Genomic DNA, 15,149 nt, shown 5'->3' on the forward strand with positions numbered 1-15,149 from the left:
AGAACACCGTTTATATATTAAAAAAAAAAAAAAAGTTCTGAAAGCTTACAAGAATTACTAGGCTTGATTTCTCTTTCTTGAACTCTACTGGTGATAAGCATGGCGACTTTCTGTCTTCAGGGCATTAATTTGGTAGTAATGTTGCATATATCTTAAATTTTGTAGAGATTATGATGATGATGTTAAGTTACTAGGAGTAGCTTAGCAGTCACAAAAATAAAAGTTCTTAGTATGCTCTAAGCACATAGAACTTCTAAACTGACTCACTTCTGCTGGTGAAAAGGAGGGGTTAGTTTAACCATCCCTACCTGAATTGTTTTTCTTTATAATGGTTATGGTAATCCTTCATATAACTTGTTATCCTTTTTCATAAAGACATGGAAGTGTCTCTTCACCCACACATGTGCAGACACCCTCAACACACACACACATGCACATATATTTAACTATAGGACGTTTTGTGTATTTATTGCTAATGGTAGGTTCCTTTTCATTATTATGCATAAGGGCTTCCTTTTATTTGCCTTCTCAGTTTGCATCTTCTCAAATTGTGCGCTCTCCTTTTTTTCAGCATGCGCTGGATCTCCAGCTGGCAGTGGCCAATATCCTGCAATCTTTAGTGCACACAGAGAGAAACCAGCAAGTCATGTGCGAAGCTGGGCTCCATGCACGACTTCTACAAAGATGCAGTGCTGCTCTGGCTGATGAGGACCACTCACTGCATCCACCACTCCAAAGGATGTTTGAAAGGCTGGCCTCCCAGGCGCTGCAGCCAATGGTGTTGAGGTCAGGAAGATAGCATTGAAGTCCGGTTGAGCTGAGCCCTGCTGCCTGCGCTGTCACTGGCTGGCTGTAAATGGCTCGGATTGGTAGAAAGCATAAGTGACCTTTTGTGGTAGTGATCGCATGGGATCCCGTTTTATTTTTCATCAAACAGACTGTCTTGCTTCTGTTAATCAGCATATAACCCTGCAGACATTGGGAACTGGAGGGTGGGGGAGGAGGGAGAAGCGTGGAGCGGGGAAATCTGTTTGGTGTTTTTCACAGAGGTTGTACTGAAGTTAAATGCTTGCTTGCTTCCTGCAAATCTTGAGATGCTATCAAAAATGCCATTCATGGCTAAGTCCTCAGGAAGAGGAAACATGATGGTTTTAAAAGCAACACTGCCATAGAAGAGAATGGATTCCTAGACTTGTCTGTGCAATGTTAAATACCTCAGGTTGGAAAAGGTTCAGGCCAGCAGTTTTATTTAGCGCTTTAGTTTGTGTGAAGGAAATACAGGAATGCGATACAAGAGGTGTCTGGAAAAATCTGGTGATGCATAGCTTTAAAAAGTTGATCTTTCTGCATTAATGCAAGTAGGTTTGTACATCTATGCTAGTACTCGAAAAGAAAGCTTGAAAAGTTTATGAGCAAATTTTGAACCATTTGTTAAATACCCACGCAGTTGTATGATGCTTTGGATTGCTTGCTAGATTCTGGGGAGACTGTATTGCGGCCTTTCAATACATATGGGGGCTTAGAAGAGTGACGGAGAGAGACTTTTTACCTGGGTGTGTAGTGACAGGACCAGGGGCGAGGGTTTTAAACTGAAAGAGGGTGGATTTATATTGGACATAAGAAAGACATTTTTTACAGTGAGGGTGGTGAGACACTGGAAGAGGTTGCCCAGAGAAGCTGTGAATGCCCCATCCCTGGAAGTGTTTGAGGTCAGGTTGGACAGGGCTTGAGCAACCCGATATAGTGAAATATGTCGCAGCCCACAGGAGGGGGATTGGACTAGATGATCTTTAAAGGTCTCTTCCAACCGAAACCATCCTGTGATTCTGTGATCTCAGATCTCAGCTGGAATAAGGAACTTCATTGTATTATCTCCTATGGATCACCGACTGGCTGACCTGCAGCCAGGACAGCTGGTTGGTTCACTTCAGTGGCATGTAGCCGTGTCAGAAATGATTCTGCAGGGAGCATGCTTGCTGGTAGTCGGATCGCAGGGACTTAAGCTTCCCTAAGCATAGATACTGATAGCCTAGGTAGCTGTAGGTAGGTAGCCTAGGTAACTATAGATACTACAGTTATCTGTAGATATAGATGTTGATAGCTGTGAAACTATCCCCCAGCCAAATAGGACACACAGATAAAACAAAACTAAGGTCACTTACTCCAACCTGTGGTGTGCCTTTCCAGGTGAGTTCAGCTTGCTGAATGTGCATCAGTGAGCATCCTGATGTTCTCCTACAGGATGCAGCAGCCTCCTGCCAAGTCTTTAGAATTAAGAGAAGGGAATTGGGAGCTTTATCAAAATTGTTTGATCAGTTAAAATAACGTCAACTTTTGAGAGCATGTGTTCAAAACTTAAATAGTATGGATCAAATGTGTTTCTTGTATTTATGTATTAGTTTATTTATTTTCTTAGATAAAAGTTATGTTTATTACAAGTAATTACTGTCTTTTTAAAAAACGGTATTAGGTTTGGTGCCATTCTAGGCAAATAAATAGACAAAATGATTTGTAAATTTTCTATTCTCTTTCTTAGGGAATTTTTACGCTTGGGAAATCCTTTGAATTGCGGAGCTTGGGACAAAAAGCTGTTGAAACAGTACCGAGTGCACAAACCCAGCTCACTGAGTTTTGAACCGGAAATGAGAAGTAGGTGCTGAAGTGCTAGAAATTTGCGTAAAGAATGCTTCACTGACATCTCCCAGTTACATACTTACATAAAATTTGTAGATAAGCATCCAGAAAAACTGAGCTTCGTCCTGGCTTTGTATGAATGTGAAATCATCAGAACAGTTTGATTGGAAAAAGTTCTAAAAGCAGAGGGAATGTAGTATTTAATATATATTCAGTGAGGTAATTATTTTTTATTTTAGGAACTGTAACTATTAAATATGACAGTAGTTTGCTTTTAAGTCTTGAGTAGATTCTGAGTTTGTAGTTATTTAACAGTAAAAGGAAAAATATTTTTCTCAGATACTTTCATGTGCACATCACATGTCATTAGATCTATGTAGCGTCTCTCATGGGTTCAGTAAGGTGTCAGATAAAATAACTGAAATTCCTACACTTAAGCATAATTCCATTTATTTCAGCTAGACTCAAGAACCTGGCTCATCATTAGCATCACTAGTAATGAGAAAGAAATAGAAAGAATTAAAAATAAAAAAAAGCACAACTTACCTAATCTGGCAGAACCTCAATCTAATAATAGTTTCTCTTATAAAGAGGTAGAATTTGGAGTTGGAACACCCACTCTTAATTATTTAAAGTTCAGCAGTCTCTTTTTAACCATTCATTAATTTTTCATGAAATTCATGAATTTCAAATATTTACAATGGTTTTACTCATTGCTTGCTTTCAATATGTTTACTTTCCTAGTATATTAAAATTGAAATCTTTAATAGTATGTGGTAAGCATGTGCTGAATCATGAGTGCACAGTAACTTAAACATTTTCAAGAAAAAGGACAGACTTACATCAGCTTTAAAAAAAAAAAAAAAAAAAAGGAAGGGGGGAGGGACACCACGACAGCTCAGTTTCAGTTTTAGTACTGAAATTAACACTGTGGGAATGTATTCACAATGTATTTTGATAGGATATTCACTAGATATTCCTAGTTCATAGATACACATACTTACGTGTATGTAGTGGAAATTTTCATTATACCTTTGTGTGGTATTCTGTCATGGAATTTCATCCATCTGATAGAATACTTCATATTCTATCAGCAATTACACATCAGCTCTGATTATCATACTGGAAAGTTAAATCTGTTTTCCAGCCATTTAATGAATGAATCTGATAAACTGCACTGAATGTCTGTAACCGGTGGATTCCTACAGCCGATCTGAACCTCTCTTCCACATGCATTCTTTCCTATTATTATCCATGACCTGTAGAGCTTGGGAATAGCTGTTCGTGTAGTATAGAAGAGTCTCAGTAAATGGTAATACAAAGAAATTATTTATAAGTTTCCAAAGCATGTGGTATTTATTTCTAGGTGTCAACTCAGTCATCGTATGGCCAGTTGTAACACATAGTTAAAATGTTTGAATTATTTAAAAGGAACTAGAAAGTATCCTGGATGGTACTGAATTACAAGCATTAAATAATGAAATAAATAAAATAACTGAATTCACATTATGTCATCAGGTTCAGTACGTTTAAAAAGAGGAGGGAAGGAGAGATTCAACTTATCTCTTGGCCAGCGCTTTATTTATTTATTTTTAATAGGGTATTATCACAGGGGAAAGTAAACAATGAAAATTGTGAAAATGTGAGTCTGAAAAGTTTTTAATCTAGGAAAGAGAAGGCAAAGCTAGCTTCTGAATACTGCAAGTTATGTTAAATTTCCTAAGCTAAGCTTACTGAGCCTTTCTGCTTATTGAGAGCTTTGAGACTTCTAGCTCAGAGTTACTGCATCTGAAAAACATGAAGCAGAGTTTTTCCTGCCTGTTAAGTCAGGTAGCAGGAATGCACCTGAAACGCAGCCTCTGCGAAAGGGACGCTTTCCCTATGTTAGGTAGTGGGAAGGCCTCTTGGTTCAATTTTTTGGCTTTACCACAGACTTTCCATAATACCTTGCACATTGTTAATCAACTGAGGCAGAGAGATGCTTGTCTGTCTGCCTTAGTTGAATGTTTTTGTAATAAGAACAATAATTCCCAACTCATAATCTTCTAACTGAGAGGCTGAGCTAGTTGACCATGATTGACAATTCAACTATTGTCCTGGAAGCAGTACTTGAAAAGTCCAAATAAATAGCCTGAAAATGCCTCCCTTTTGCAATGCTGTGTTGTTTCTTGGCTTCTACTGTAGATAGCATGGTTACCTCAATGGAAGGTCTGGGTTCTGACAGCGTCTTCAGTTTGCATGAAGACAGCCACTATCGGATAAGCAAGAGCCTGCTCAAGCCAGCAGAAGGGAGCACAGTACCCCTGACGAGAGTGAAGTGTTTGGTCTCCATGACAACCCCACATGATATCAGGCTTCACGGATCATCGGTTACGCCAGCGTTCATAGAGTTTGACACGTCTCTTGAAGGGTTCGGGTAAGGTCCTACAGTGCTTTCAAATAGCATGGGGCACAGTGCAGTGTCTTATTGCTTTCTTCTTTCAAAGAAATACTTGTAATTTTTAATGGACTGTTTGCAAACCAGAGACAAATGAATTCTTTAAAGAAAAGAAAGGAATACTTCAAGCCAAATAAATTTCCACTCTTTCATTAATGATTTGAAACCAACACTTGCTTGCCATATGTGAAAGTAGAAGTTGGTATGTATCTAAATGTTGATAGTACCCTCTCAGTTCCGTATTTCACATGCCTTTTAAAAACAAAGGAATGCCAACATACCCTTGCAGAAACTCATTAGTTGATAGGGTTTATGTGCAACATTTGGATGGCCCAAATGCTCTGAAACCCACTTAAAATTGCTGAAGAACTTGGAAATGAGGAAGTGGGCAAAGTGGAAGTACAAGTAAAACAGAGAAGGAAGCCATGTTGAGTCCAAATAACTGGAAAAAAACTATTATTAGCTGGAGGTGCAGCCTGAATATAACAACTCATTTTGTCTTTTAGCACCCAGTATCACTTTCATTTACTGTTTTTTTTCTCTTTCTAATTAACCACCTGATGAGTGAGGCACTTTATGAGGCTCGTGTAATGTGATTTAACGACTGTTCAGAAGATGAATATATGGCACCATTCTCAGCATCTGTTTAAGGAAAATGTTTTGTCTTTTTGGTTATAAAAATGGAATAGAAAAACCTCAAAACACTCATTTTGTCCTGTGCTAAGGGGTAAATATCTCAAATTGCTATAAAAATTCAAACCCATCATATAAGGAGCAGGTATTCCTTAACTGCCTGCAGACTGGTTCATAGGCAGAGGCTTGCAAATAGGCCGAAAGCCAGTATCTCAGAGGACAGTGTTGTGAGGTACATGCAAGTCATAATTGTGAGTGGCACCTCAAATCATAAGTAATTGTTCAGAATTTCCCAGAAGCTTGGTTGGAAGCTTAAAAACCTCGACCAGAAGCTTTATTAAAAGGTTTTTAGTGACACAAGCCACCAAAAATTACAACTGCTGTGAAGCCCAAAAGTTGTGACGCGTTCTTGTATGAGATGAGTAGCTCCTCAATGTTTTTTTTTTTTAGGCTCTTTTTTTTTTTTTTTTAAAGGAGTTGTGAGAAGAGGTAGAAGTGATCTGTTGTCCACAGCTGTACCACAATGTCATAAAACCAGAAACAGCTCCAATTGACAGAATCATTCATCTTGTGTGTGGTTCCCCCCCCCCCCCCCCGACCTAATATTTATACTACTGTGTTTCTTAAATCTCTTTCTGTCCTGACACGGCCTTCGACAGAGCTACTTGCACCTTAGTGCACTTGTTCCAGCTTATTTGGGATGATTGGTCTGAGAGCACAGTCCAGCCTGGATATTTGGGGAGCTCTGCTGCTCTGCATTCTCTTTTCAGCTTTGCAAAGCAAGGATGCAGTGCCTGTTCATCTAGCTTTCATATCCAGTATAGTCAGGGACAGACTTTTGTTTGAAAACAAATTATGCTCAAAGCTACATCCTTCATAAGAGAAAAGAAAATGTTTTGGCTGAAATTGAAATAGGCTGGCAAAATGAATTGTCACTGTGGTTGCTCCAGGAGGTTTGTAGGTGCTAGTAACGTGTCCAAAAGTAATCCACATAATGCAACTGTGACTTCTTGTCATTTCAACAAGTCACCTAAGAATGCTGCTGTAATGAATAAAAAAAACAGAAAAACTTTTTGGTCTGTTTTAAAGTGCCAGGGTGTTTCATGAACTCAACAGTTGGCGGACCCTTGCAAGTTATCTGCTTAGAGAGAACATGCTTGTAACACCATTGACCATGGGGGATTCGCCCAGAGAAGAACATTTTCAAGAGGAAGGGAGAAGGATATAATGAGAACTTGTAATCAAAAGGAAGATGATAGTGACCAGAACCATGGACTGCTCTTGCTTTCAAGATGGGTGGTCAAGTTAAGTCTTTATAGCTTATGTGAGAGCAAAATAACTCCTAGCTCTGTCGGGCAACTTCAGCTACAGTATACTTAAACTAGCCTGCTCAAGTGTAAATGTCAACAAAATGATGATTCCTCAGCAAGTGGAAGAGCAGTCATTTTGCCTCCAGTAGGACAATCTATACAAACTGGAAGTTGAGCTCCTCTGGGTATTCACTCCACTTTGGGTAGACTGGGCACTGAAACCATTTGGGCTCTTAAAATCTTTTAGTACTTAAGGGAGGTGCTCCTTATATCTGTTTCCATTGTGTCCACAGCATTGGTGGCTCTTGAAAGGACCAAGTGTAGCTAACTTCATGAAATATGATGTTACTGTGAAAGCATACGTACTTAAAATAAGAACACCATAGTACGCAATTACCAGATCCTTTGAATGTTTAGCTAATTCAGTCTCTCTGAGAGTCCAGAACATCTCAAAGGCTGCAGCGAGTTATGGTTGCCCACAAGGGAGCATTTTACACTATGGAGCCACGTGGGCATAAGTCTCTCCACCTTTGCACCAGACATATGCTGCCAAAGCTCTTTGCACTGGAGGTTACTTAGCCTCACCAGGAGAAATCTTGAGAATTCATTTCTACTTTTCATGAATACAGTCAGACAAGGAGAGTGATGGTGTGCTTGCGGTATATTTTCCTAGGCTAAATTTTGTTTGTATTGAACTCTGGTTTTATTGACTTTCATAAACTCTAGTGTGTTACTGGTCTTCTGTTTAACAGCTGCCTGTTCTTACCAAGTTTGGCCCCCCATAATGCACCTACAAATAATGCTGTTACAACAGGACTTATTGACGGTGCGGTTGTCAGTGGAATTGGAACTGGTAAGTACTCGAGTATGACCATTAGTAGTGTTTTGTATCTGATGTTTAGTTCTCTTATATTTCTTTGTTAGCCATGAAGTGATAGTATGATGTTGGATATCGTACACTCATAATTGAGAACTTCTTGTGTCTTTTTGTGTGTGTGTGTGTTCCTGTTGCTTTTTGCCCCCAAGTCAATGAAAAGCAATATAAAATACAAATGTGTGATTGCTTTAAAATACAAGACTTCCAGGAGAAGGTTAAGTTGTAATCAAGAGAAGTGTACGAGTAATGAACCTGGATGCATTAAGAACAAGTTGAGCTAGTAGTGTGAAGAGCATAGGAAACATGGAACACATTGTAATGCTGTACTCGTGGCTTTGTTCTGCTGAATTCTTGACTGAATTTATCAGAGGTGTAGTTACACACATCATCACAAAAATCCCATTTAAATTGTTTGCTATCCCTTATACTTGTTCACTGTAGGCTGTTCACCCTACAGGAACCTGGTGTGCTGCCGGGCTAACTGAATCATGATATTAGCAGTTTCTGAGGGCCTGATCCATTTGCACTTTTTTTGTCTAGGGAACTGAAACTGGGTTGTTCTGAACAAGCACAGCTTCAGAGTTGATTTTTGTTTTTAGAATAGGAGGGAATAGTGTGCAATTCTTGCTTTACTTTGTTTTGAAAGAAACCCCTCTGAGCTAGCTTTATGTGGCTTTCCTCCAAGCTTGAGTCAGAAATGAAAGTAACATTGAAGTCCATGAAGGAAAAGTTTGAGAAAGCACAGCTGGTATCAGCTGAGCTGATATGAAAAAAGGAACAGGAACAAGTAGGTATCCTAAGTACTAGCTACTCCATCTATATAATGGGCTTTCATTTTTGTTTTCAGGTGAAAGATTTTTCCCACCGCCGTCTGGTTTAAGCTACTCAACTTGGTTTTGTATTGAACATTTTAGTACACCTCCTAATAACCATCCTGTGAGGCTTCTTACTGTAGTGCGGCGTGCAAACTCCTCGGAGCAGCATTATGTATGCCTTGCCATTGTCCTCTCAGCAAAAGACCGGTCACTGATTGTTTCAACTAAAGAAGAATTGCTTCAAAATTATGGTAAGAGTTGTGTTGTGTCATCAGCTAATCCTGACAATATTATGGGGATGCAACAGCAAGTTTATTTTGAACTTAGTATCTAGAAGAATTGTGTGTGATGCAGCTCTACCAGCTCCTCATGGGTTTTGACATTGTAAAATGTAAACATTCATGTAGGAATTAAGGAGCTTTTATAATTTCCAAAGAGTCAATATCTGCACATAAAGAAATACTTTTGCCAAACCCCCAAATATTATATATTTAAAGGAGGGATTACGTCATTGGTTTTGGAAGGTTTTTGCCTTTTATTTGTCTTGCATTGTTCATTTTAGACATCATCTCTTGAGGTTCAGATGTTAACTATCTTTGCTTTGAAGAAGTTTGGAAATAGTAAACTAACAGATTGTGAAGGCTTTTTCAATCTGGATAGTCCCAATGCTGGAGGGCTATTTGAAGGCGATCAGTCATTCACTTCATGTTTTAATGCTGTGATTAGTTTTCAGAAAGAGTTTGTAACTTCATTCCGTATCTGTGATCAAACGTGGAATTACAGGAGGTGTGGTGAAGATCTAAGTGAAGCTAGTGAGGCCAGTGAATTTGCTAGAGAGAGCTATAGGTGCGGTCGAGGGCTTCAGGCTTAGCTGTCTCCTGTCTCCTGCCTTGTCCTCTATCAGATCCTCCAAAAATGGTCCGTTTTGACAGGCTGTTTATGCACTGTGGCTGTGGAGGAGCGGAGAGGAGCAGGTCAGCCTTCTGCTTATGTTTCAGCCTTAGCTCTGTACCAGACCAGCACGCTGGGTTACAAGTGGTCATCAAAAATCTGTTCCTGCTTCTGTTCTTTCCTTTTGAGTAGCAGGCACTAATAAAGAATTCATACAACACAGCGAGGCAGACTGTTATAGAATATTCCGTATTTTCATGATAAGCAGACATTCCCATCGTTAACTGAGGTAGTTTCTCTTAATAGAAGTCAGGTTCAAAACCTAAGAGCTGAAGACCTATAGTATAAGGGAGGAACTAAACCTCTTAAATTACAAAGATATTGACAGTATTTTCTTTCTCATAAGACCGAATTCTTACAAGAGAGAATTATATAAGTTTATCTTCATATTTATTGCTTTAGCCTTCACTGTAGCTATAGATCCTATGGTTTTAGTTTGTAAGCCCCTATTATCTAACTGTTTAAAAGAGATTGGATTTGAAGAGGCTTTGTCAGAAGATATGAAGGTCTCTGACTACAAAGACTTTTTTAATTGAACAGGATACTTTGCTTTACTGGAGTTGTAGTTGGTGGTATACTGTCAAGTGCTGAGCAGGTAAGTACCTGAAGAACTGAGATGGCAGGCCTGCCAGCCCAGGGACTGCAAGTGCTGACAGTCTATTATAAGAATAAATGGGGTGGCTTAAGGATCTTTCTTGTGAGTGAGAATTGTGCTCAAAGGTGTTTGGCTGAGAAAAAGAACTTGAGATTACTTTGTATCTGAAAGTTAGTTCTAAGTAGTCTGCTTTTATCATTTTCCTTGTGTTATTTCTAAAGAAATGAGTGTTCTCCCTGTGCAGGTGGCCGTTGAGGTAAGAGGATTAGCGGTTTCTTTTCCTTCTATAGGAGAGAATGAAGAGAGATCTGAAAAGCTCCTGTTTTCTGTTGAAGCGTTCCCTGGTGGAGAATTTTCAAGCTTTGTCTTTTTTTGGGGGGGGGCGGGGGGGAGGAAGAAGAGGGGGGGAGTGGGCTTTCAAGTAGATTGTGGGTCATTCTGCTTTGTGATGGAGAAGCTAATGTACCTGCAAACTGATCATGCCCTCTGGTATGAAGTCAAAAAATCTCTTTTAGAAAAATTTTAAAAATGTGTGCTGAGAACTAAAGTGTATCTCAACATTCAGGAGAAGAGAATTCATTACCCATTAGTGAAGAAAGACTTGGGAAATGCTGAAGAGAATAGGTGTGCAAATTGGGGATGGACGGTCAGCTGCTTGTGGTTTGCAGCTCCTGCGGAGAGGCTCGGAGTGGGTTCCTCTGGCTGCACATCTGGAAGGCAGGCATCCATCTCCGACTCCTCTCACTGTTGGTGCGAGGGTAGCTGATGGAGCCGCAGGTGCAGCTCACCTCACCTCACAGCAGCTGGTGCTTGTGTTGGGTCAGCGGCCTTAAGACCCAGACACCATTGCTGATAAAGTGAAGGAGAAGGCAAGGGTGACTCGCTGCAGTTACAGTACTGAAATGGAATGAACAAGACGTTGTGAAGTCTTCGTTTTGACTTGGGCACAAATGTCTCAGCCCTGAGCTACCCTTTCAGTAGTTTTTTGCGTTATTTGCGGCTTTTATTAAGGAAAAGAAGTCTCGGGCTTTTGGCCTCATCTTTAACTTCACTTATGCTTTATAATTTAGCATGATTCTGACGCAGATGCTTTGAAAGGCAATCTTTTTACCTGTATCTTCTTTTGTGTGTGACCTAATTGTTTACGCAAGATAGTGGCAAGCTTATACTTAGTGTCTGTGGCCAGGTGCTGGGGGGGCAAGAGGCAATTTCTGTGGGAAGAGGCCGGGGCTGCCCTGTGCCTGGATATGGCTGCTTCTGGCTGGCTCCACAATGGACCCCCTGCAGGGCACAGCTGAGCCCAGCAGCCAAGCTGGTGGTGTCTCTGGGAAAACTCATGTAAAGAGAGGGTGAAATGCTGCATGGAGTGAGGAGTAAGTTAAAAAATGGGAGAGAAAGCACCCTGAGGACACCAAGGTGAGAGCAGAAGGAGGGGAGGGGGTGCTCCAGGCACTGGAGCAGAGATCCCCTGCAGCCCCTGGAGAAGACCACACTGGAGCAGGTAGTAGGGCCTGTGGAGGAGACCACGGCGAAGCAGGGAAAAGTGTGAGGAGAAAGTCCAAGAAGTATGGATATCTTTCTCTCCACAGTATGAGAAAGGTGAAAAATAGCTCTGTAGGTTTGGAGAGACATCTGTTAATTCTTGCTGACTAGTGCTGTAAAAGCATTTTTAGAAAAACAACAAAAAAATATTTCTGTGACCTGCATAGTGGCATGAGAAGGTTAGTACAACTTGAGCAAACTGGTCACTCCAGCTAAAATTTCAAAGGGAGGATAGAAGGGGAGAAGTACAACACAATTGTCAAAAGTCTAAAAGTATCCTGAGAATTTTCTTAGAGAAGAATTAAGGCAAAGGAAGAAGAGACTCGTTGTTGATACTACCAAAACTTTACTGGTTTGTTAATGTGCAAGTATCTAATGACGTTCAGCCTGTCAAATTGTGACAATTTGATCTGAATACTTTCTCAAAAATTCTGATTTCATTCTTTCAGTTCTTCTATTTGAAAATCTAAAGTCATATCTTGTTAATCATATGACTTCATTCATATCTTGTTAATTGTATTTTTGGTTACATTGTTAACTACGTGTTTTCTAAAATTTTGGCTTTAATGTGTTGCTGTAGATTGTTTCACATAAAGTCTAATGACATAAGCAGCTTAAAACAGACTAATAACATTTCTACTGGTGTCCACTAACTGGTACTTTCCCTTTAGTCGATGACTTCAGTGAGGAATCGTCGTTTTATGAAATTCTTCCTTGTTGTGCCCGTTTTCGCTGTGGTGACCTCATTGTGGAAGGCCAGTGGCATCATCTAGTTCTGGTCATGAGTAAAGGCATGCTAAAGAACAGCACAGCTGCACTCTACCTTGATGGACAGCTTGTTAATACTGTTAAGGTAAAATAGATCTTTAAATCCTCATTTTTACTGATTGGAGTGATTTTTCTCTCTCTGTGCATATATATGTGTAAAAAACCACACAAAACAACAACAAAAAGACCCACCAAAAACAAAAACCAAAATGAGGAGCCTTGCAAAAAGGCGTCTTTGCTCACTACACAGCTCGGACCCAGCCCTAGTCCTATTAAGAGGAGAAGATAATGAATACTTTCTCAGGCATGAGCTATAGTAATGCTGAAGTGAAGTGGAGATGTTGTATTGAATATCAGGCAAGTGTGGCATGGCTACGCTGCTGACTAGATTAATTAGAAGCATGATAAAAAGCTGAGGAAGACTTATCCCAGGACCATGTAGCAGTTCTAACTTTGAATAATGAGGAGATTACAGAGTAAGACAGTTTTGCCAATGTAGCCATGTTTTTCCTTTCCCAACCTTCTTGCCACCCCAGAAATAGCATCCCCTTGTCAGTCATAGCCACTGAGATGTCCAGTGTTGTTATTAGCTGATTGTAGATGAAAAACATTTAGTTGTAAAGGTCAATATTTTGTTGTTAGGTGGAAGAAACTAGGAGGCCAAAAGCAGAGAGCAGTGAAGAGCACTGTGGACCTGTCCACTGAGCATAAAGTATTCCTGACCTGTAACTGATAACCAAGAGCATTTGGCACCTGGCAGTCATGGGCCTTAAGGGAGTACACTAATCCTGGTGTGGGGTGCAAATTAGCTAGTGTTACTGTACTGCTATAGGTAAAACAATATTTTGACTTTCAAAGTTTACCTTTCAGTATTCCTTTTGCAGAAAGAGGACTATAGTAACTTTACTTGTTATGCTAATAGCTGTAATGCATGAGTATTTATCTGGCCATACGTGACTACATTCAATAGCTGGTAACAGAATTTTTACAAGGTAGATAGAAAATGCCTGTGAGATTGTTACTGCCATTATATATAGGCCAGCACCTTCTCCGTGTATTTGTTTTATTGCCATCTGAAAATCTTACCAAATTGAGTTCATCACATTTGCACCTTAGCTCGAAACAGCATGATTACCAAAGGCATGTTTTCACCAACTGAAGTAGGAGGAGAAAGAACACAAGGTTATGAGATAGTCTTATTGCTTTTGCAAAAAAAAAAAAAAAGACCATCATAAAGCACCATGTTTTTAGAAGCAAGATACACCCTTTTTTTTTTAGTGTTTTTAAGCACAGAACTCACATGTTCTCATCCTGTGTTTCCATACACACCTTCATTTTTTGAAAGCCACTTAACTTCTGATCTTTGCATTTACCTTCTGGTTAATGTTCTTCACTGACTTTTGCTGTATTGTATCAGAATACCGTGCGTTACATAGCAGTCATATTTGGCATGTCCCCTGGTTTGCAAATTGCTTTCCCAAATTTCTGATCTGTCTACTTTCTTTTCACGGTACCCATGCTATCTCAATAACTTCACTGTGTTTTTCTCCCTTACAGCTTCACTATATTCATAGTAGCCCTAGTGGGTCTGGTTCTGCCAATCCACCTGTAGTCAGCACTGTTTATGCCTATATTGGCACACCACCTGCACAGCGCCAGCTCTCTTCATTAGTGTGGCGTTTGGGTCCTACACATTTCCTGGAGGAAGTTTTGCCTGCCCCAGGTGTTAGCACTATTTATGAGCTGGGACCAAATTACGTTGGAAGCTTTCAAGCAGTATACGTACCATGTAAGTACAATTCAAATGGCAGCTAGTAACTTGGCCTGGGTGTAGTGGAATCTTTTGTGTGCGTATTGGCAGAAGAGGTGAGAAAGGAAAGTATGTGGTAGTGGAGAGGAAAAGCTAGAGGTTCATAGGAAGAAGGTTAGTAGCTGCTATTGAAGAGGATGATAGAAATCCAAATTACTGTTTTAACATACTTCTGGTAGTTCTTGTGCTGAGATATGCTAGAAGTGCTTGTATTCCTCACTTTGGTTTTAAACCAGTTAGAAATGCTTAAAGCTGTCATTATTCATACTGTATATTATATTTATCTATAGAAAGTGAAATTGGAAAGGCATTTTAACTTGTCAGTTTCTAGTGATAGCACTCATTTGCAAATCTGCAATGTATTCGCTACTTTAAACACAGATGTCTTGAAATGTCATTGTTTATAGGGCCTAAATAGGTCATCTGAGGAAAAAAAAAATCAGGGAGGGATTGTGGTGCAGCAGATAGTCTTTAAGCATTCGTTGCAAACAAATATGGGCAATTCTCTTACATTTTTTGAGTGTTCTTGTTTGAAATTGAGGGGAGTGCAACGCAAAAAGATGTGAATAACCTTGTTAGAAATGTGTGTCCGTAACCCTGTTTTGAACTATTCAGACAACAGATTCTTCATTAGCTCTGGTAAGATGAACTGTTACTAGTGAGATTTTCCTGTTCTGTAGAGCTCCCTGTCTTTCTGTGTAGTTAGAGTACCTCCTCACTAACATCATTATTATGTCAGAAGATGTTAATTGCTTTACCTGGCTATCACGGGGCTTT

General features: G+C 39.8%; 1 protein-coding gene across 5 annotated transcripts in view; it reads left to right on the forward strand.

Annotated features, from left to right (window-relative positions):
- WDFY3 (WD repeat and FYVE domain containing 3) overlaps nucleotides 1-15,149 on the forward strand; it is a 182,604-nt gene that overhangs the window by 102,497 nt on the left and 64,958 nt on the right. For all 5 annotated transcript variants that reach the window (XM_072863213.1, XM_072863212.1, XM_072863214.1 and 2 more), the window contains 7 exons: nucleotides 572-786; nucleotides 2,537-2,649; nucleotides 4,819-5,050; nucleotides 7,767-7,867; nucleotides 8,739-8,957; nucleotides 12,466-12,647; nucleotides 14,120-14,351. In XM_072863213.1, coding sequence (XP_072719314.1) covers nucleotides 572-786; nucleotides 2,537-2,649; nucleotides 4,819-5,050; nucleotides 7,767-7,867; nucleotides 8,739-8,957; nucleotides 12,466-12,647; nucleotides 14,120-14,351 — 1,294 coding nt within the window. The remainder of the gene's footprint in view (nucleotides 1-571; nucleotides 787-2,536; nucleotides 2,650-4,818; nucleotides 5,051-7,766; nucleotides 7,868-8,738; nucleotides 8,958-12,465; nucleotides 12,648-14,119; nucleotides 14,352-15,149) is intronic.

Source organism: Ciconia boyciana, chromosome 5 (assembly GCF_034638445.1).
Source record: "Ciconia boyciana chromosome 5, ASM3463844v1, whole genome shotgun sequence".
Taxonomy (NCBI): Eukaryota; Metazoa; Chordata; class Aves; order Ciconiiformes; family Ciconiidae; genus Ciconia; species Ciconia boyciana.